The sequence below is a fragment of the Amphiura filiformis genome, chromosome 6 (genome assembly GCF_039555335.1).
Source record: "Amphiura filiformis chromosome 6, Afil_fr2py, whole genome shotgun sequence".
Taxonomy (NCBI): Eukaryota; Metazoa; Echinodermata; class Ophiuroidea; order Amphilepidida; family Amphiuridae; genus Amphiura; species Amphiura filiformis.
The window spans coordinates 48,054,382-48,071,479 of record NC_092633.1 but is presented as its reverse complement, the minus strand read 5'-3'; the positions used below and the strand labels follow the sequence as shown (position 1 = coordinate 48,071,479).

Here is a 17,098-nt window from a genome sequence, read left to right as displayed (position 1 = left end):
ACAACAGTATACGTTCTGTCCATTGAGAGCGTTTATAGTCCCTTTTCTCAAAGCGGGCACATCTCATTTCATGACGTAACCGTTTTTCTAGGCCAAATCTGTCTCGTTCGAAGAAACTCACCGCTTAAGTTGGTTTTTGCGGAATATCAATTTTAAACGTCTTATTTTCTTAAAAAAGGAGTCATTTTCATTGTCCTCATAATATTAGCTTGCCAATGATATGATTTTGTTTTCGCAATAGACCTGCCCTTTAAGTACCACAATGCTTGCGTAATAACCATTGAAGGCTGTCAACTGCAACTTTTAAATTCGGGTACTTTTCTTTAAAGGCTCTACTGTGTGGTTAATATTGAACGACATTGGACAAGTGGCGTATCAAAATGCGCGTAAATAATTCATGCTTCTCCCTGTGTTGAAACATTGTGAAAAGAATTATTAGTTCTGGAGCTATAGACGTATTTATAACAGCTGCGTGACGTTTTGTGCAGACTTTATATAAGCCAAACGATGTGCCTTACAGAGGTGGGAAATATCTTTCTTTAGTGAACTCTATTAGTTTGAAACGCAAAAAATTCCGAAAAAAGCTCATGAGCGAAGTTGAGACCTGTAAAAATAAAAAATCTTACACTGAAAGACACAATTTCATGCCTAATTTTAACACCAAGATTTGTTTTTAAAAAAGGTATATCCAAGCACTATAAATGTTTTAAACTGACATTACTGAAGAAAAATATATATATATATATCTATATTTGACCGAGAAAATGAATTTCATAACAAAAAGGTGTATCTCTGAATTGTGTTTATTTCAACATGTATCGATCGACTTTTAGCGCGACTATGCATAACAATAGAAGCTGGTCAGTGGAATACTAATTGTAGTAGAAAACATTTTTGAAAACTAAACTTGATGCAAAACATTCTAACATAAAAGGTTGACAAATTATCTCATAAAAATGTTTGCTAAATTTTTAAGTGTCATTCGTATGAAATATTTCAAAAATGATTTCATGACCTTAAAAACCTAAATGCAAAATGAGACTTAAAAGCCAGAATGTAGGTATCATTATGCCTCAAATCACTTATATATTGTCAAATCAGTGCAAAGTACTTTAGATATCAAAATTGAAAGTTGAACAAATACACCTGATCCGTGGTCTTTTTTGAAGACAATTCTTGTTTGATGGTTTAATTGAAAAAGTAATCAAACTGATTTGTCTTGACATGAGGTGTGATCATTCTGCTTTTTAGAATAATCTTCACCTGCCAATAGAATACCATGAAGGATATCACTAGAAATTCAATAATTCCTATTTAGAAGATAACTGTTATTATAATATATTTTGTAGTTTACTAATCAATTAATGTCATGGTTACAAAACAATAAACAGGTGAAATGGGAGTCGGTGGCGTTTAAAGTGGGTAATTTACCATTTAGTATTCGCTTTTATGAGATATACTGTTCATTTTGATTTAGATTTATATTATCACTCTGAGCCAACAATCTCATCAAAATCAATTCCGTTTTTCCAATTATTCAAATTGAAAACTACATTTTAGACAAGATAACCCATTTCATTTTGACAAGATTCTGTTATGTCCCCTCTGACAAGACAAACTACTCAAAGCATAAGTTGGATCATTTTGGACAAGAATCTACTCAGTTTTTAAAATGACAAGGCAATTTTATCAAATTTGATAAGACTGATTGACGACTGAGAAAACTACGTGGATTTTGCAACAGGATTCCTGCACGGGCACATCAAAAATTTTGGTGGGTATGTTCCCCCGGAATTTTGAGGTGGTGGGTCTTTGAGAGTTGACGGCGTACCGGTAAAAGGGGGTCTTTTGGAGCTGCGAACAGTCAATATTAGGGTCTTTCTTGGCTTTCTGGTTGGAAATCGCCTGAAAAAACCTGTTAGAGCTGCAATTATCAAAATCAAGGGTCTTTCGGAACTCCATGTTGGTCAAATATTTGGGGTCTTTCGGACCCGGTAGGTATAGAGAAAGTCAGCATCCGAAAGTCTGTGTGGCACATCCCCGTACAAACATTTTCGATGACCCCGCCATTAAATGCTGCCTTTCCAATAGGCTTCTAAAAGCTATTTATAGTGTCGGTTGTTTGGTTTCCTCCTATCACTGTTTGCGTGTTCACATTCACATTGTACTTTCAGTTAGCTCAACCTAAACAAAAAGAAAGAAAGATAATAAATTATAAAATTAATTTCGATCATGCAATGTATTCAATTTATTAGTGATTCATTGATTATTGCAATATTGTCTTATATTCTTCTATCGATTTGTGAAATGTCTATTATTCCACTCTCATCAGACAATACAAATTCATGGCTCTACCTGTGCATATGAAAAAGACACAATTTCATGCCTAATTTTAACACCAGGATTTAAAAAAAAATGTATATCCAAGCACTATGTTTTTAACTGACATTACTGAAGGAAAAAAATATTTCTGAATTATGCTGATTTCAACATGTATTGATCGACTTTTTGCGCGACTATGCATAACAAAAGAAGCTGTGACCAGAGTTCAGAGTGTTTGATCGTAGTGCATTTGTTATAAATATCTCAAAAAAAGTAACTAACCCCCCTTAAATAATGGCCGTTACTCACAAACAGGCTATTTTATTACAAAGCTGTAAAATGCATTGGAAGCATATTTCTGCGCACTTTGACACCTCATTTGATACGATAGCCCAAAAAACAATAAAACACTGGTCAATTTAATGTAGTGAGGTCCAGATTTGAAAGTTGCACTTACAACAATACAAATTAAAACACTCAGATATCATTACACAGATTTCCTTTCATTTTACTGAATACAAATCAATAGAATTTACTGCAACTTTCAAATATTGGGTTACATTGATTTAAATGTACGATATGACGTCAATAATTTGTCAATTGCTACAAATGAGGTGTCAAAATGTGCCGACATTAATTCTGCCCGTTTTTGAATGATGGTCACTATTTAAGGGGGGTTAGTTACTTTTTTTGAGATGTTTATGTGTGGTGAGACGAACTGTCGCGGTAGATTGCAATCATGCTTTTGTTGAATGCATTTGAGTGGGCCGTCATATTTACGGTATGAGACGTCATATGCACAACCTCTATACTTACGAAACTTTCTGACACGGCTGTGAATCTTCGGCAGCTAAAACAAATCATCGCTTAAAGAAACATACGACTATACTTACAGAACTTCCTGACACGACCGAGAGTCTTCGGCAACTTAACACAGCGTCGTGTACAGAAACATACATCCGATCAAGACCGATTTCACCGCTTTGATTGGTTGAAGTAATAGTGAGTAATGCGTTACGTACTGATGCTGCAATATTAATTAATAAAAGTAAATAAAGACATGATCAAATCCATATGAAGCGGATTTATATAAAGGCATTTAAGCTACAAAACAAAGATCAAGCAATAAGGTGTTCCACTATGATACGAGAGGTTGCCAGTTCAAACCATGGCGGTGGTTTAGTACGCTCTCGTGGACAAATTGCATTAGCTTGAGATTCCCCCTGGACAAGGAACTTAATGAAATTGTCTCGTTGTGACCCGTACAAACTCATGGAGCTGATCCTGGCTGCGGATGTCAATTGTGGAATGTCTAGGGTGTGCAAATATAAGCAACAAAGTCCCTGAGTCATGTGAATTGTTGTTAAATATTTTATGGAATGATGTGGACCTACAGCGAAAACTTGTACAGTGTGCTGAGGCTTGTGGATCAACGTGTAGACGTAGTGCCTGTGCGTAGCGCACTATAAATCATTGCGGGTTTTGTTTTTCAATAGTCCGTGACAGGTATTTTATGTTACTTTCACCCAACTGTCTTGGTTAAAATTATCACATTTAGGTGCAAATGTGGTTGTTGATGAACATGATGGAGACTCAATACTATAAAGCATGTAATAGCATGGTTACTATTCGCCGATCGCACGGTCATCTCAAAACGAGATTCTACCCGCAAAGTGCGTGATACGTGTGCGTACGCTTGTCAAACGCGTGCATGTTTTGCAAAAGCCTTCTGGCCCCGCTTCTGGCGCGTTGCTAAAAAATGGAGGACCTCGGTTTGGTAGCAAGATGGCGGATCCGAGCAAAGGGTGAAATGCATTTTGTCTTACTATAATTATTATACCAACCTTTACAGCTTGCAAATACAACACGGATATCAACTTTCTCAAAGTCATACACAATCGTCTGCAAAGTTTTCACTCCTACGACATCGACGTAAGTAAACATACCACATTCTATGATCACCGTATGAACATTTTGAGCATTCCCTATTTCCATGTTTTGAGGCAGTGACCATGACGGCGATGGATCTTCATTATCTTTCGAGACGGATGTGTATTTTGAAAACAGACTACTGGTAAGAATGCTTCTTTCACTTGCCTAAAAAGATTAAACATTTCTGTACATTTCAATGAATTACTACACATTACATAAACTCTGATTCGAAACTCTTGGTCAATATGGGTGAACAATTTACATATAGGTCTGGCCTAGCAGTAGCACAGTAATTGCTAGCAAATAATGTTTTACTATTTCTGCGGAAACATTATAATATAGCACATTACCCCAATTCTAATCATGTCAATTGTTTTTTCGCTAATACAAGTTCGAAAAAAGATTTAAACGGGTAAATGTGACCAGTCACATCTAAAAATCACTGCGGCTAGCATCCCAAAGGAGGGGAGGAAGAGGTGGACAAGATGCTACAAAAAGGAGAACTCCTAGGCTATACTCCACTGCCGCGGCGTGAACAAGAATGATCAGTACACATGGTACTCGTAAAAAAGATGACGTTCTTGAACTTTTCGACATGATTCGTATAGACAAATCCGATTCCACGCATTCCTACACCTCAATGGCAGCCATTGAAGTGGACCATCCCGCCTGAAATGTGAAATGATGCAAGCTTTGCGGGAGTTTTAAACTGTGTTCCATCACCCGTGTGACAAAAGGATGCCGAAAGTTTACAATGCAATTCAATTATTCAAAGATTGATTTTGAAGCACCGCTTTTCCAGCAAATTGGGCAGTTACAGCACCAGTTTGGTGTGGGTGGCCCCCAGTAATGGCGGAATGAATTCTAACCATCATTTGGCTCGTCGGAGTAGTGGTGTATAGAAATGTATATCCACGCCAAATCACATTAACACTGGTGGGTTTTTTTTCCAATTAGAGTGAGCACAAGTTTTGCTTAGCTAGTAGCGCCATGATTTTGCTTTTTCGTGTGACAACTATGAGAACTTATAATAGTATGTGTTTTTGTATTTTTTACCTTTTTGGTTTCCTTCGGGTTGTTTGTATTCCTCGCTATTAGCACATCTTCAGGATTGATGCCAACCATTTTGTACAGTGTCTTTTTAAAATGTTCAGCGTTTATGAAGCTCAATGACGAGCAGCTTTGGAAGATTTTAATCCCTTGGATTTCTTCAATCTTGAGAGTGATATCAGATAGATGATTATTGTTAGAGACGATTTTGACACATTGTAAATTACTAAGGCAGATTCTACGTTTAAAATAACAAAGAAAACGATATGATAAATCGTGCCACTTTTACCACACATTAATTTACTTACATGTTTTGCTGTGTGGATACCTGACCAGATTCCTTCTGATACGTACATAACTATTTTCTTATTTTCTTAAAATGTGTCAAAAGAGCTGTTTAGTGTTAACCCCCTGAGCACTACCTGCCGATGTAACATTGCCTCTGATTGGTCAATTACATGATATCTTCGCTTTAATCACCAATCAGAATGGAGCTTTGCAAATAATTCACTTCAATTTTTGTGTGTGGTGAAATTATTCTAACAATGTTGCTGATTGGTCCAATTGATAATGAAAACTTCTTGTTGACCAATCGGCAGGTAGTTCTCATGGGGTTAAGCTCAAACGATCTCCTTCTAGGCTTACTTCCTTGCCAATGCTACTATTACCGTGAGTCTATACTTACACCCTGTATACAGGAAATGTCTTTGTATATCTCCGATTTGGGAACTCGCCCCATAAGACAACAGTATGGTCTCTGCGACCTAATAATAACAGTAACCAATGCAAATAGCACTCCAAGAAGAAGTCCTAAGTCTACACCTAGTAAAACTACCAGTACAAATGTGACGAGCCATAAAAACTGTGAAAATAAAAGACACAAAACGTATTATAGATATTTTGTTAGACATCACTATCAACCATTTCATTTCAAGGGCCTATTATTGGCAGCAAGTCCTAATTTCGACATTACTATCGCAAAAAGTAAATCCCATTTAAAATAGGTAGACTTTCTTTGAAAAACAAATGACTGCTTCATGACCTTCCCAGGGGGTAGTTTTATGTTTACTCTACTTTTAAACAGGTAAGATTCACTAATTCTCTCTACTGTCTGGTAGCTTTGGGTGACCTCAATACAAGGGCCGAATGCAGGGCTGGATTTATCTTTCGCTTATCACTGGGCACGGAAACATGTTTATCCCCTGACTCTTTAAATCGAAGTGTTACACCGTCCCCCACCCACCACTGTAATCTTTATCAAGTACAAGTTGCTTGAATATCTTCAAAATTACTCAACCGGGGCACAGTGTCATCGACCCTATATCTTCATGGCAGAAATCGCCATGGTAGGTTGAATCCACAGCCACGATTGGCCATTTGGTTCAGACCTTTGAAGCTCTTTGAGACGAATAATTAGTCGAGGGACATGACTAAGGCTACTCACAATAGCCGGGTAATTGAATAAGCTTGTATACCCCATTGAGGTCAATGGTCATCGACTTTTATACTGCCTAGTAGTGAGTGCAGCTGTACTACACGCTGTAGCCATACTGGACCAACGCAATATAAAATTAGAGTTTTGGTTAGATTTTGAGTTCAAAGCGCACGGCCAATTTTCAAAGCGCATTCTAGCGACTATCATATCTGTTCAACACGTATTTTCAAGTGTATGAGACCACATCTGGTTTCTTGAGAAAAATCATTTACGGGAGATATTCATCATTTTCTAACCCGGTATCCGAAGATTTTCGTCTGATATCAAAATCGTGCATAGCAATTCACGTGTATCGATCCCGTGTATTCATTTTAGTGTCTCTGCTGCACCAAATAATTATTAGCCAGGCGGTGTCGGTGTGCGGGGGACAAATGCGCGTGAAATCGGACCAAAGGAAGATGCACAATCACTTTATATTCCTACTAACTTCAATTTTGAATTTATTATTATTATTATTATTTATTGTCTCTCGCAGTAGCGTGCAAAATTTGACATTTTGTATTATTTTGGTCCACGCTCGAGTTAAATTATGGTGTGAAACGAGCAGCATAAAAGATCCATCGACCAATTTTTGTGTCATTCTTTCACACCCTCTCCCTCTTTCAAAATCTCTATATTACATAATGGTTTAAATGTGATCAAAATAAACAAAAGCAGTACTTACAAAATCTACAAGTGAGGTTTTCCATAGCATCGGCAAATCTTTAAATTGCCTGAACATTCCACGAAAAGCAATGACAATGATGGAAGCCAATACGCACTGTGAAATTATCAAATAAAAAATATAAACTTAATTTCGCAAGCACATTTAACGTTTCTAACATAACAACTTTATGTTTACACCGCGCTGGTGATCTACCAATGAACTACCCCTCCGACTGATGGTAAGACTAGGTTCCTGTGAACAGTCATTGTCCTTAATTACATTGCGAATCCCAGTTCCAGCAGTGCAAACTCTGCTAAGCTGACTCTAGCCCAAGGGTCTGGTCCTAAGTCCAGAGACCTCAGAGAATTGTTTGATGCCTACCCAAGACAGGAAATATGCAGTTCAAGAAATACTTCCCAAGACACCTTCAAAGAGGCATTATTATGGAGTGCTCATCTGTATAAAGGGTGAAATAAGGCTCCGAAGGTGACTGCGCTGGTGCTCTACCAATGAATTACTTCTTCGTAGTTACAGCCCCCTCAAACATGAGTTTACTTCTTTTTGAATCAGCTTGTTTATCGATACGATTTCATGGAAAAACAAAATCCAATGAAAAATTACAATACCTCGGGTAGTTGTGTCAACAGTGGTCCTAGCCAAAGTAGAAGTATTAAAACTACCAGTGAAGAAGCGATTCCTGCCAGCTGAAGAAATGAATAAGGTTAAAAAGGAACGAGTTAGGAAATGATGCTACTTCAATTATCGCGTGCGTAGGAAATGTCACCAAAATTTCACCCATCTCGATATATGTACACACACATATTTCTCTATATATTTCAAGGAAATTTTACAAGTCTATTATTTAATGAAACACTGTGGAACTACTAGTTTGCGGTGTATCTGTTAAACATAATTATTGAATCACAATGTAGGCATACGTTATCATGGTTATGGATAATCTACAAAATACGCGTTTTTTCATAATAAACTTCACTACAACAATCATTTTAGCATGCTACCATATTGTGACCTGATTGTAAAATGATGACAAAGTCAAAGAACTATAAATTAGAACTTATAATTTCAGATCCTTACCAGAGGATGATTTAAGCACTTCCCAGCAAGTCTTGCGGTTAGCACAGCTGTGTGAGTGAACATGACACCACTGCCCGCCCACTGCATACACACGTGCATAGTTAAATTTGAATTTGGACAGATATATTTACAATAAAAACACCTTCAAAAGGTTGGTCGATTTCACATTTTATGTTATCTACAGACGGTGTGAATTATCCTTCATGCATACATCACTTTAGATCTGAAATCGACCAAGTAATAATGACACACGGGCAATTCTAAAACAACATCTTTTGCACAGAGTTCAATGGGATTTGAAAAGTAAAGTGGCAGTTGAAACTCTAGTGATAACACTTTTACAGTGCATGATGGGGCTTCCTTAAATCATCCTCTGGATCCTTACCTATTCATACCCAATGTCTTCAAATATAACTTATAATGGGCTTGCCTGGTTACATTTTGAAGATAGTTTCAACAAATAAATGTTGATCGGACGTTCTTACAGTATAAAGCAAAATTCTGAAAATTTACATTGTTGACTTGTTTTGTTGGCACTGAGTAAAAATCCCTTTTGGTAAAACATTTTACCCAACACTGTGTAAAACTTACTCAACGTTGGGTAAGTTCAACTTCAGTAATTTACGCTATCCTGGCTAAACAAAGCTTACCAAACTTTGGACGGTGGTTCGAGGCACTTTTATTCAACTTTGGTAAACATTTACTGGAAATTAAAGTGAATTTTCCCAATGTTGGGTTAGATATTTTACCCAACTGATTTTTAACCCACTATCCTAACAGTGTGTCTTTAGGTTAACCTGTGTTTTGCCGCCAGATTCTTCCTGGACCGTAGATCTTGATATTGATGCAGCATGTGGAAAGCAATGGAAAAATGATCCAATGATATGACTACTTCCATGTGCTATTAATTCCTGATTAAAAATAAATAATAAAAGATATATGTAACACATTTTGAGACAGTTTATTGTGAACTAGGCATTCGCGTAAAGACTGCTTTATCTGGGGTCTACGTCGCTTATCTGGGGTTACGGCGCATTATCTGGGGTTTATATGCATTATCTGGGTTTAGACTGCGATATGCTAAGGTTAAGGCATCTTAGCCACAGGTAAGGAACGTAAACCCAGGATAAGGCCGTCTAAACCACAGATAAGGCGCCTTATCCCTAGATAAGGGATGTAAACCCAAGATAAGGCAGTTTAAACCCCATATAAGAGACATGAAACCCAGGTAAGGCGGAAATGACACACTTGTGCTTCTGCTCTCATTCAAAAATCACATTTACGCTCTACCAAATGGGGGCCATCTTGGATTTCTGGGCAAAAATTATGTTGTAACGTCAAATTAATGTCAGATTCGGATTTCTTGGGGTCGATTTACCGGAAAAAGTGTCTTTGTACACGATTTTAGGTAATCTGGTTCAAAACTTTTTTTTTTCAAGATGGCGCCGGCGGCCACCATCTTGGATTTCTGGGTAAATGTGAGTTCGTAATGTCAAAGTAATGTCAAATTTGAAATCCTTGTGGTCGACTTGTCCAAAAAAGTGTCTTTGTACACGATTTTAGGTCCTCTTGTTCAAAACTAAATTTTCAAGATGGTGCCGGCCACCATCTTGGATTTCTGGGTGAAAATGATGCCGTAATGTCAAACTAATGTCAGAATCGGAATCCTTGTACTCGACATATCCAACAAAGTGTCTTTGTGCATGATTATAGGTGCTCTGGTTCAAAACTTAAATTTTCAAAATGGTGGCGGCGGCCATTTTGGATTTTGGCCTCTAGCGAAAAATGCCGGGATTTTCGCGAGGGACATGGTGGCTAATTTTTTTCTAAATGGTCCATAGAAGACGAATCAATCGTCAAACCTTACTAGCCAGAGAGTGGTCACCAAAGTGAACTTTTTCCCCTAACTACATACAACCTAAATCACGCCCACTGACTAAAAATGACAGATTGAAGACAGGCCCTCCGGCCATTTTATAGTGTGTCTCATCCCAAATCGAATCAGTGCGAAATCCAACACGTCGCTGCTCTTAGCTTGAGACTGGACATACTTATATGATATATAGCCACGAGTAGATGACCTACCAAAGATATCACTCTGTTGCACTTTTGTAGACTAGTAGTAAATTAGACTCCAGAGACATAAGTTTATCGATTAATTTCTCATGAATAATTCATGAGGTGGTTGATGACGTTAGTTGCATGAATAATTAATGAGGTGAGTCTACTAGGCTTTTACGAAGCGAACAAAAACAAAATTGAGTAACCTTTGGCATTTTATTCTCTCCTTTGTCGGCGGGCCTGATAAGATTAAAGTATAATAACCATGTATGATTACAATATATTACTTCACCTGGTTAGAGTCTATTTCATAATTGTACTTCTTCGCATAAGTCTCTGCCATGGCGATGGATACGGCAAAATTAACAATAGCGATGGCAAATGCATTACCGATCAGATCACCGAAGTATTTGGTGGATGGTACTGTCGGCTTGGGTAATCTGAAATATGAAATATATCCGAGTAATTATTTAGAATAAAATATAACGATAAATTAATAGAGATATAGTTAATATTCATGATGATGATGATGATGATGATGATGATGCACCCCTCTGGATAGTCCTCGGCTCCAATGCAAACTGTTAAATTTTTCCACAATACCCTCAAAGCAACTGATACGCAGTCATTTACATCTTATTGTTTTCCGTATAATAAGATTATGTACTTAAACACTGAAAACTTTTTAATGGTCCAACCCTCCCCTTAAAGACCCCAAACACTGATGACCAGTACTCAATGCACACTTACCCAGTCGGTACATCGCCAACTACCGGTAAATTGTACTTGAATTCAAAGTTTCCGAAGTACGACGCAGCTGTTGAAATAATAACCTTTTGATACAAAATGCAATAAGACGCCAATCAGCTTTTTGAATTTATAATTAGTGGAAGAGAAGAAGGAGAAAATAAACGAAGAAGAACATGTATTTATTTATTACAACTTTCTTTATACATGGTAGAGTCCTTCAGTGTAAGAGCACCGCTATTATTGGAGGCCATGTGACATACAGGGTGTAAACAACAACAATAACAACTGCAACATCAACAACAACAAAAGAATCATAGAATGAACAAGACTATACATTCAAGAGAAAAGTAATTACCAGTGGGGTTTGCGAGAGCTCTTGATTTAAATTCACTTAAGCTCAGGGAAATATAGTTAGTGCGATTGTCAACATCAACAGAACTATTCCACAGATTTGCTACTCTCACCTGAAACAATCTCTTACCAGAGTTATTGTTAAATTGAGTAACAATAAGTAAATTGCAGGAAGTACCTGTTGTGTCAGGATCAAGATCATGAGTGGATTTGGAAAATGAACATTTGGAACAAAGATAATCAGGAGCTCTATATCAGTAAGGCATTTATAGATAAAATACAAGATTCAGAGAAAAAAGAGGGGAACAATTAAAAACGAGGTAGACTTACAAGTTGAGGGTAGGCCCTAAACATGCTAAATAGGAGAAGAAGAAGATGATGATGATGATGATGGGCGACTCAATAGCGGGATCGCGTATCAATGCGTACTCCTTGGATCCGCATCCTGGATCCATAATAAGTGTTTTACTGCTCATTACAGTGCCTGTGCGTATATGGCTATCATATCACGATGTTGTGCGAGTATAGGGCGCTCACGTCGCGATTCCATCTGTGCGCACAGTCGCGCACAAGATGAGGTCACATTGATCCGCTTCCCAGAAATCATGGACGAAAGAGATAACAGACCGCGTACATCACTGATAAATGATGAAGCTGGAAATCCACTCACTGACCAAGAAGACATAAACAACAGATGGGAGGAATATTTTGATGGTCTCCTCAACTTCGGGGATAGTCAACGCTCCCAGGAATCCTTCAATCCAAGTTTTCCTGATGAAGAGGAACCCTATATCTTGGAAGATGAAGTTCGAGCTGTTGTGAAAGAAAGTGCCAAAAATAAAGTAGCCGGTACTGACGACATAACAACAGAAGCCATCCAAGCATGTGGGGATGTTGGAATCAAGTGGCTTACTAGAGTCTTCAATGCAGCATGGGAGGAGAGAGCAGCATCTGATGACTGGCAAAAGGCGATAGTGATTCCTATCTGGAAAAAGAAAGGAAGCAAGAGAGATTGTGAAAAATACAGGTGTATCTCCTTGCTCAGTCACGCCGGCAAGATGTTTGCAAAGATCATAGAGAGAAGAATTCGACCCCTAGTGGAGCTTCAACTAAGTGAAACACAATTTGGCTTCAGAAAAAACAGGGGATGTACAGATGCCATTTTTGCGCTACGACAGTTATGTGTAAAGTGTATCGAGTTCAACCAGGAGCTGCACGTGGTGTTCGTAGACCAAGAAAAGGCTTTTGATCGGGGGGATAGAGAACAGTTGTGGGCTGTAATGGAGGGCTATGGTATAAGAGGTCAACTGCTAGATAATGTCAGAAGTGGGCAGTCAAAGTGGTTCCCAGTAACATCAGGGGTACGTCAAGGCTGTGTGCTGTCGCCACTGCTCTTCTTGATTTATATGGACAAGATCGCCAAGGAAGCAAATCCAACTAGTGGAGAAATAAATGAGCTTCTCTTTGCAGATGACCAGAGCCTCATCCACAAGGATTCAGCAGGACTTCAAGACCATACCAACAAACTAAATGTAGCATGTGAGAAATATGGCATGATAGTCAGCATAGCCAAAACAGAGACTATGGTGGTTAGTCGATTACCCAAGGATATTGACATCATCATTAACAACAGCAAGCTTTAGGAGACAAAGGAGTTTAAGTACTTGGGAAGTATCTTTTCTGAGGATGGAAGTATCACCAGAGAAATAGAGACACGATGTCAAAAGGCCAATAATATTATCTACCAACTAGGCCCGCTTCTCACACATCCTGCAATACCGATGGATACAAAAGCAAAACTCATCAATGCCATATTTTTCCCAACTCTCTGCTACCAGTGCCAAACATGGACTCTCAACAAAAGAACAACCCAAAAGCTCATCACCTGTGAAATGAGATGCCTAAGAAGAGCAGCTAATAAAATCAGGAATGAGGATATCAGAAAGATGGTCACAGAATATGTTGCAAAACAACAAGTTAGATGGTTCGGTCACCTTATGCGAATGTACCCTAGCCAACCTGCAGCAAGAACATATAACAGCAAAACAACAGGAACTAGGGCTAGAGGAAGACTAAGGAAGAGGTGGGCAGATGGAGTAAAGGAAGTACTCGCAAGTTATAGGATTACCATGAGTGAGGCTATCCGACTCGCCCAGGAAAGAATGTTACATTTCCCCACGACGCTATGAAAGGCAAAAATGGTGGATAAAAGTAAAAGTAAGTAAGTACAATCAGTCAAAGTCTCAGCATCACACGATAATGAGGGCCGATTGTTCCATGAAATGCGACAGGTGATACTGCTACCCATTTACTGCGTATTTCAACGTTCTATCGTGTACATACGCGAAGGCAAGCAAAGCTGGCGTGATAGTTATACACGGCACGATGGAACAATCGGCCCTCATGAATATGCGAGAGTTCACAACATACAATGCACGGGGACTTTGACTGAAGTTATACGCGGTCTGTTATCTCTTTCGTCCATGCCAGAAGTACTCGCGCATTGACGCGAATCTCGCTTCCCGTGTAGCGTTGCAGACTATATGCAAACTAAAATACACAAAAATCAAATTTACAGACAGTGTACAGTATTTCTTTCAGTTCAGTGACACTACCTGAATTTAACTACTTGAATCAAAAAGTGTACGTATTCGCCGTAGAAGTAGTGATGTAACAAGATTGATTACCATAGGAGTAGATAAATACAATTTTTGAATGTTTTGTCCTGCAATTTCCTAATGACCTCAGATGACCTTGCAATAACTTTCATTGGGAGTAACAATCCTTTCAATGCCTTTACCTCAAAAGCATGTTTGCTATTATGTTCCAGATTTTGTGGGAGCAGCGCGAAAGTCTAAAGCGGGGCAATTCGCTGTAGAAGTGACGTCATTATTCGGATTAACTACCATAGCAATAGATGAATACAATTTTTGACTACATCGCCCTGCACTACAAGCATGTTGCACTCATCACCTGTGTACATTTACAATCATAGATTGAATGTAATACCGCTCTTTTCAAAAATACTAATCTTACAGGTGCGAGTGGTCAGCATGATATGGTTCAGTGCATGGGTACCGCGTGAACGTTGTAGTGCAGGGCGATATAGTCAAAAAATTGTATTCGTCTATTGCTATAGTAACCTTAAAACTTGGGTCACTTCTACAGCGAATACATTCAAAAATTGTATTCGCATATCGCTATGGTAATTTTCTGTTACATCACTACTTCTACGGCGAATAGAGGTGATAAACTCACCAATACGAGTTCGGACGGTAATGGTAATTTCTTTCCCTTTTCGCCGCCTTTTCTTAACCAGCCTTTATTAGCCTGCAATTCATTAATTTCACCGATGGAGGCAAGAAGTATTAGCGATAAGACGCTAATGATAATCGCTGTAGGGTTTGCCACAGATAAGACGGAAAAAAATCAACATACGTCTAAAAAGATCAAAATAAAGTTCATTATTATTTTGATACATATTACAACAACTTTCTATTCAATGTCTGACATAAAGGTCTATTCCTTGATTCTAACATCCTCTTTTTATAGTATTTTATGATCAGATATACTCGAAAAAAAGTTTATTCCCAAAATATCAGTGTGCGAGTTATGCATAATTATGTATATTATGATTATACAGTGTTCCTTTCCTTAGGCTACTGTGCTGTAAGGTCGTTCTGTTGACAACAGGACATACACATTTGACAATATAAAGTTTTTTTAGTGGAACTTGAAAGCACATCAGATACGAGGAATGTCCTTTTAACCTGAAATGATTTAGATACTTTTTATTAGCAATGTAATACAAAGTTTATAGCAATTATTATACAATTTGACAGTTTTGACATTAAAATCGTCCTGGAAGTAAACTTTATATCTACTGATATATGCTTAAAGTGAATGTAGCTGGGCGGAAAAGCCGACCATCATATGAAAAGTTGGATCTTTCGTATTGAAGATATACCAGTTTCCCATTTGGCAGAGGAAGAGAGACTTGACTATATTTCTGACTAAATTATTTAAAACTAAAAATAACTGACAATGCTCTATAATTATCTTACCCAAATAACAGCAAATACACCATTGTAGCTTGTCACAGTAATACCAAACAGCTTGGGGAATTGACTAGTAAATACATGCACAGATGCTCCTGTTGTGAATCCTCTGACAAGAGGTTCAGATAAGTAGTTGGTGACGATGCCAAGCCTTAATACACCCATTGCAACCTGTAAAATACCAAAAAAAATGTGTTGGTACCGATCCCGTAAAATCTCGCCCGGACCGCTGTACGGGAGTACCGAACACCTTCGGTAAAATAACCTCGCACACTATACTCTAGGTTAGCGTGGAGTCGACTCCCTCACAGTCCCATCACAATATTTATTGTATCCACTCCCGTATGTTACTCCCATTCCACAATTTGAAGAACAAGAGAAATGAAGAACCCGTACGAGTATTTAAAACAAAAACCAAGACTTTGTACTCTAGTATAGCTGGTCCCAGATCAGGGTGCAATAATTGTTGTTTGTAATGTATTGTATAAAATAAATGCCCTATGGCACGCCACGTGCTTCAAATTGCATCGAGTTCTAAACCGGGGTTCTAAAAAACGCATCGAGTTTAAATAAAACGCATCAAGTTTAAAAAAACATTTCAACTCATATCAACGCCCACCTACTGACAAGAACTTCACCGGCATAATACACCAATACAATTAGAAGTGACCATATCAGCCTGTAAATAACACCAAATATATCAGTTGACCATTATAGAGCAATGTCAAGAATATTTAGCCCGTGGTCTGGTCCAGTCTAGCAGAAATTCTAGGTGGCGCTTCTCGACGTGTTTTTTTTCTTGGAGGCGCTTCTCGACGTGTTTTTTTCTTGATGGCGCTTCTCGACGTGTTTTTTTTCATAACTCGAAGTGTTTTTTAAACTGGACGTGCGTTTGTTAAGCTGGACGTGCGTTTTTTATACTTGATATGTGTTTTTTAAACTCGATGTGCGTTTTTTAAACTCGACATGTATTTTTTAAACTCGATGTGTTTGTTTTTTTAAACTCGACGTGTTCTTTAAAACTCAATACTATATGCACGATGTGGCGTGCCATAATCATGATAATGCCCGAAAGAAAAGTATTTCTCTTGAGCATGTTGAGATGTCTACACCGCATTCTTGGAATCTCCTGGAAGAACAAGCTCACCAACAACGAAGTCCTGTCCAAGGCAGGTCACATCTGTTTGACCTAGCAAGAAAACCTCATTTGTACCCATCTCGATAAGTAGTGAAAGAAGCACAATGGCGTGGCGAATCAACCAATGTCCTTGAGTTTAAAACTCAATACTATATGCACGATGTAGCGTGCCATAATCATAATGCCCAAAAGAAAAGTAC

General features: G+C 38.2%; 1 protein-coding gene across 1 annotated transcript in view; it reads right to left on the bottom strand.

The window, feature by feature from the left end:
- Positions 1-2,157: 2,157 nt before the first annotated feature.
- The window catches only part of LOC140154575 (solute carrier family 26 member 6-like), a 35,126-nt gene continuing 20,185 nt past the window's right edge, over positions 2,158-17,098 (bottom strand). Inside the window, 12 exon segments of the mRNA XM_072177142.1 lie at positions 2,158-2,184; positions 3,216-3,349; positions 4,167-4,419; positions 5,990-6,166; positions 7,464-7,559; positions 8,072-8,149; positions 9,338-9,451; positions 10,894-11,041; positions 11,352-11,434; positions 14,961-15,133; positions 15,136-15,142; positions 15,767-15,931. Coding sequence (XP_072033243.1) covers positions 2,158-2,184; positions 3,216-3,349; positions 4,167-4,419; positions 5,990-6,166; positions 7,464-7,559; positions 8,072-8,149; positions 9,338-9,451; positions 10,894-11,041; positions 11,352-11,434; positions 14,961-15,133; positions 15,136-15,142; positions 15,767-15,931 — 1,455 coding nt within the window.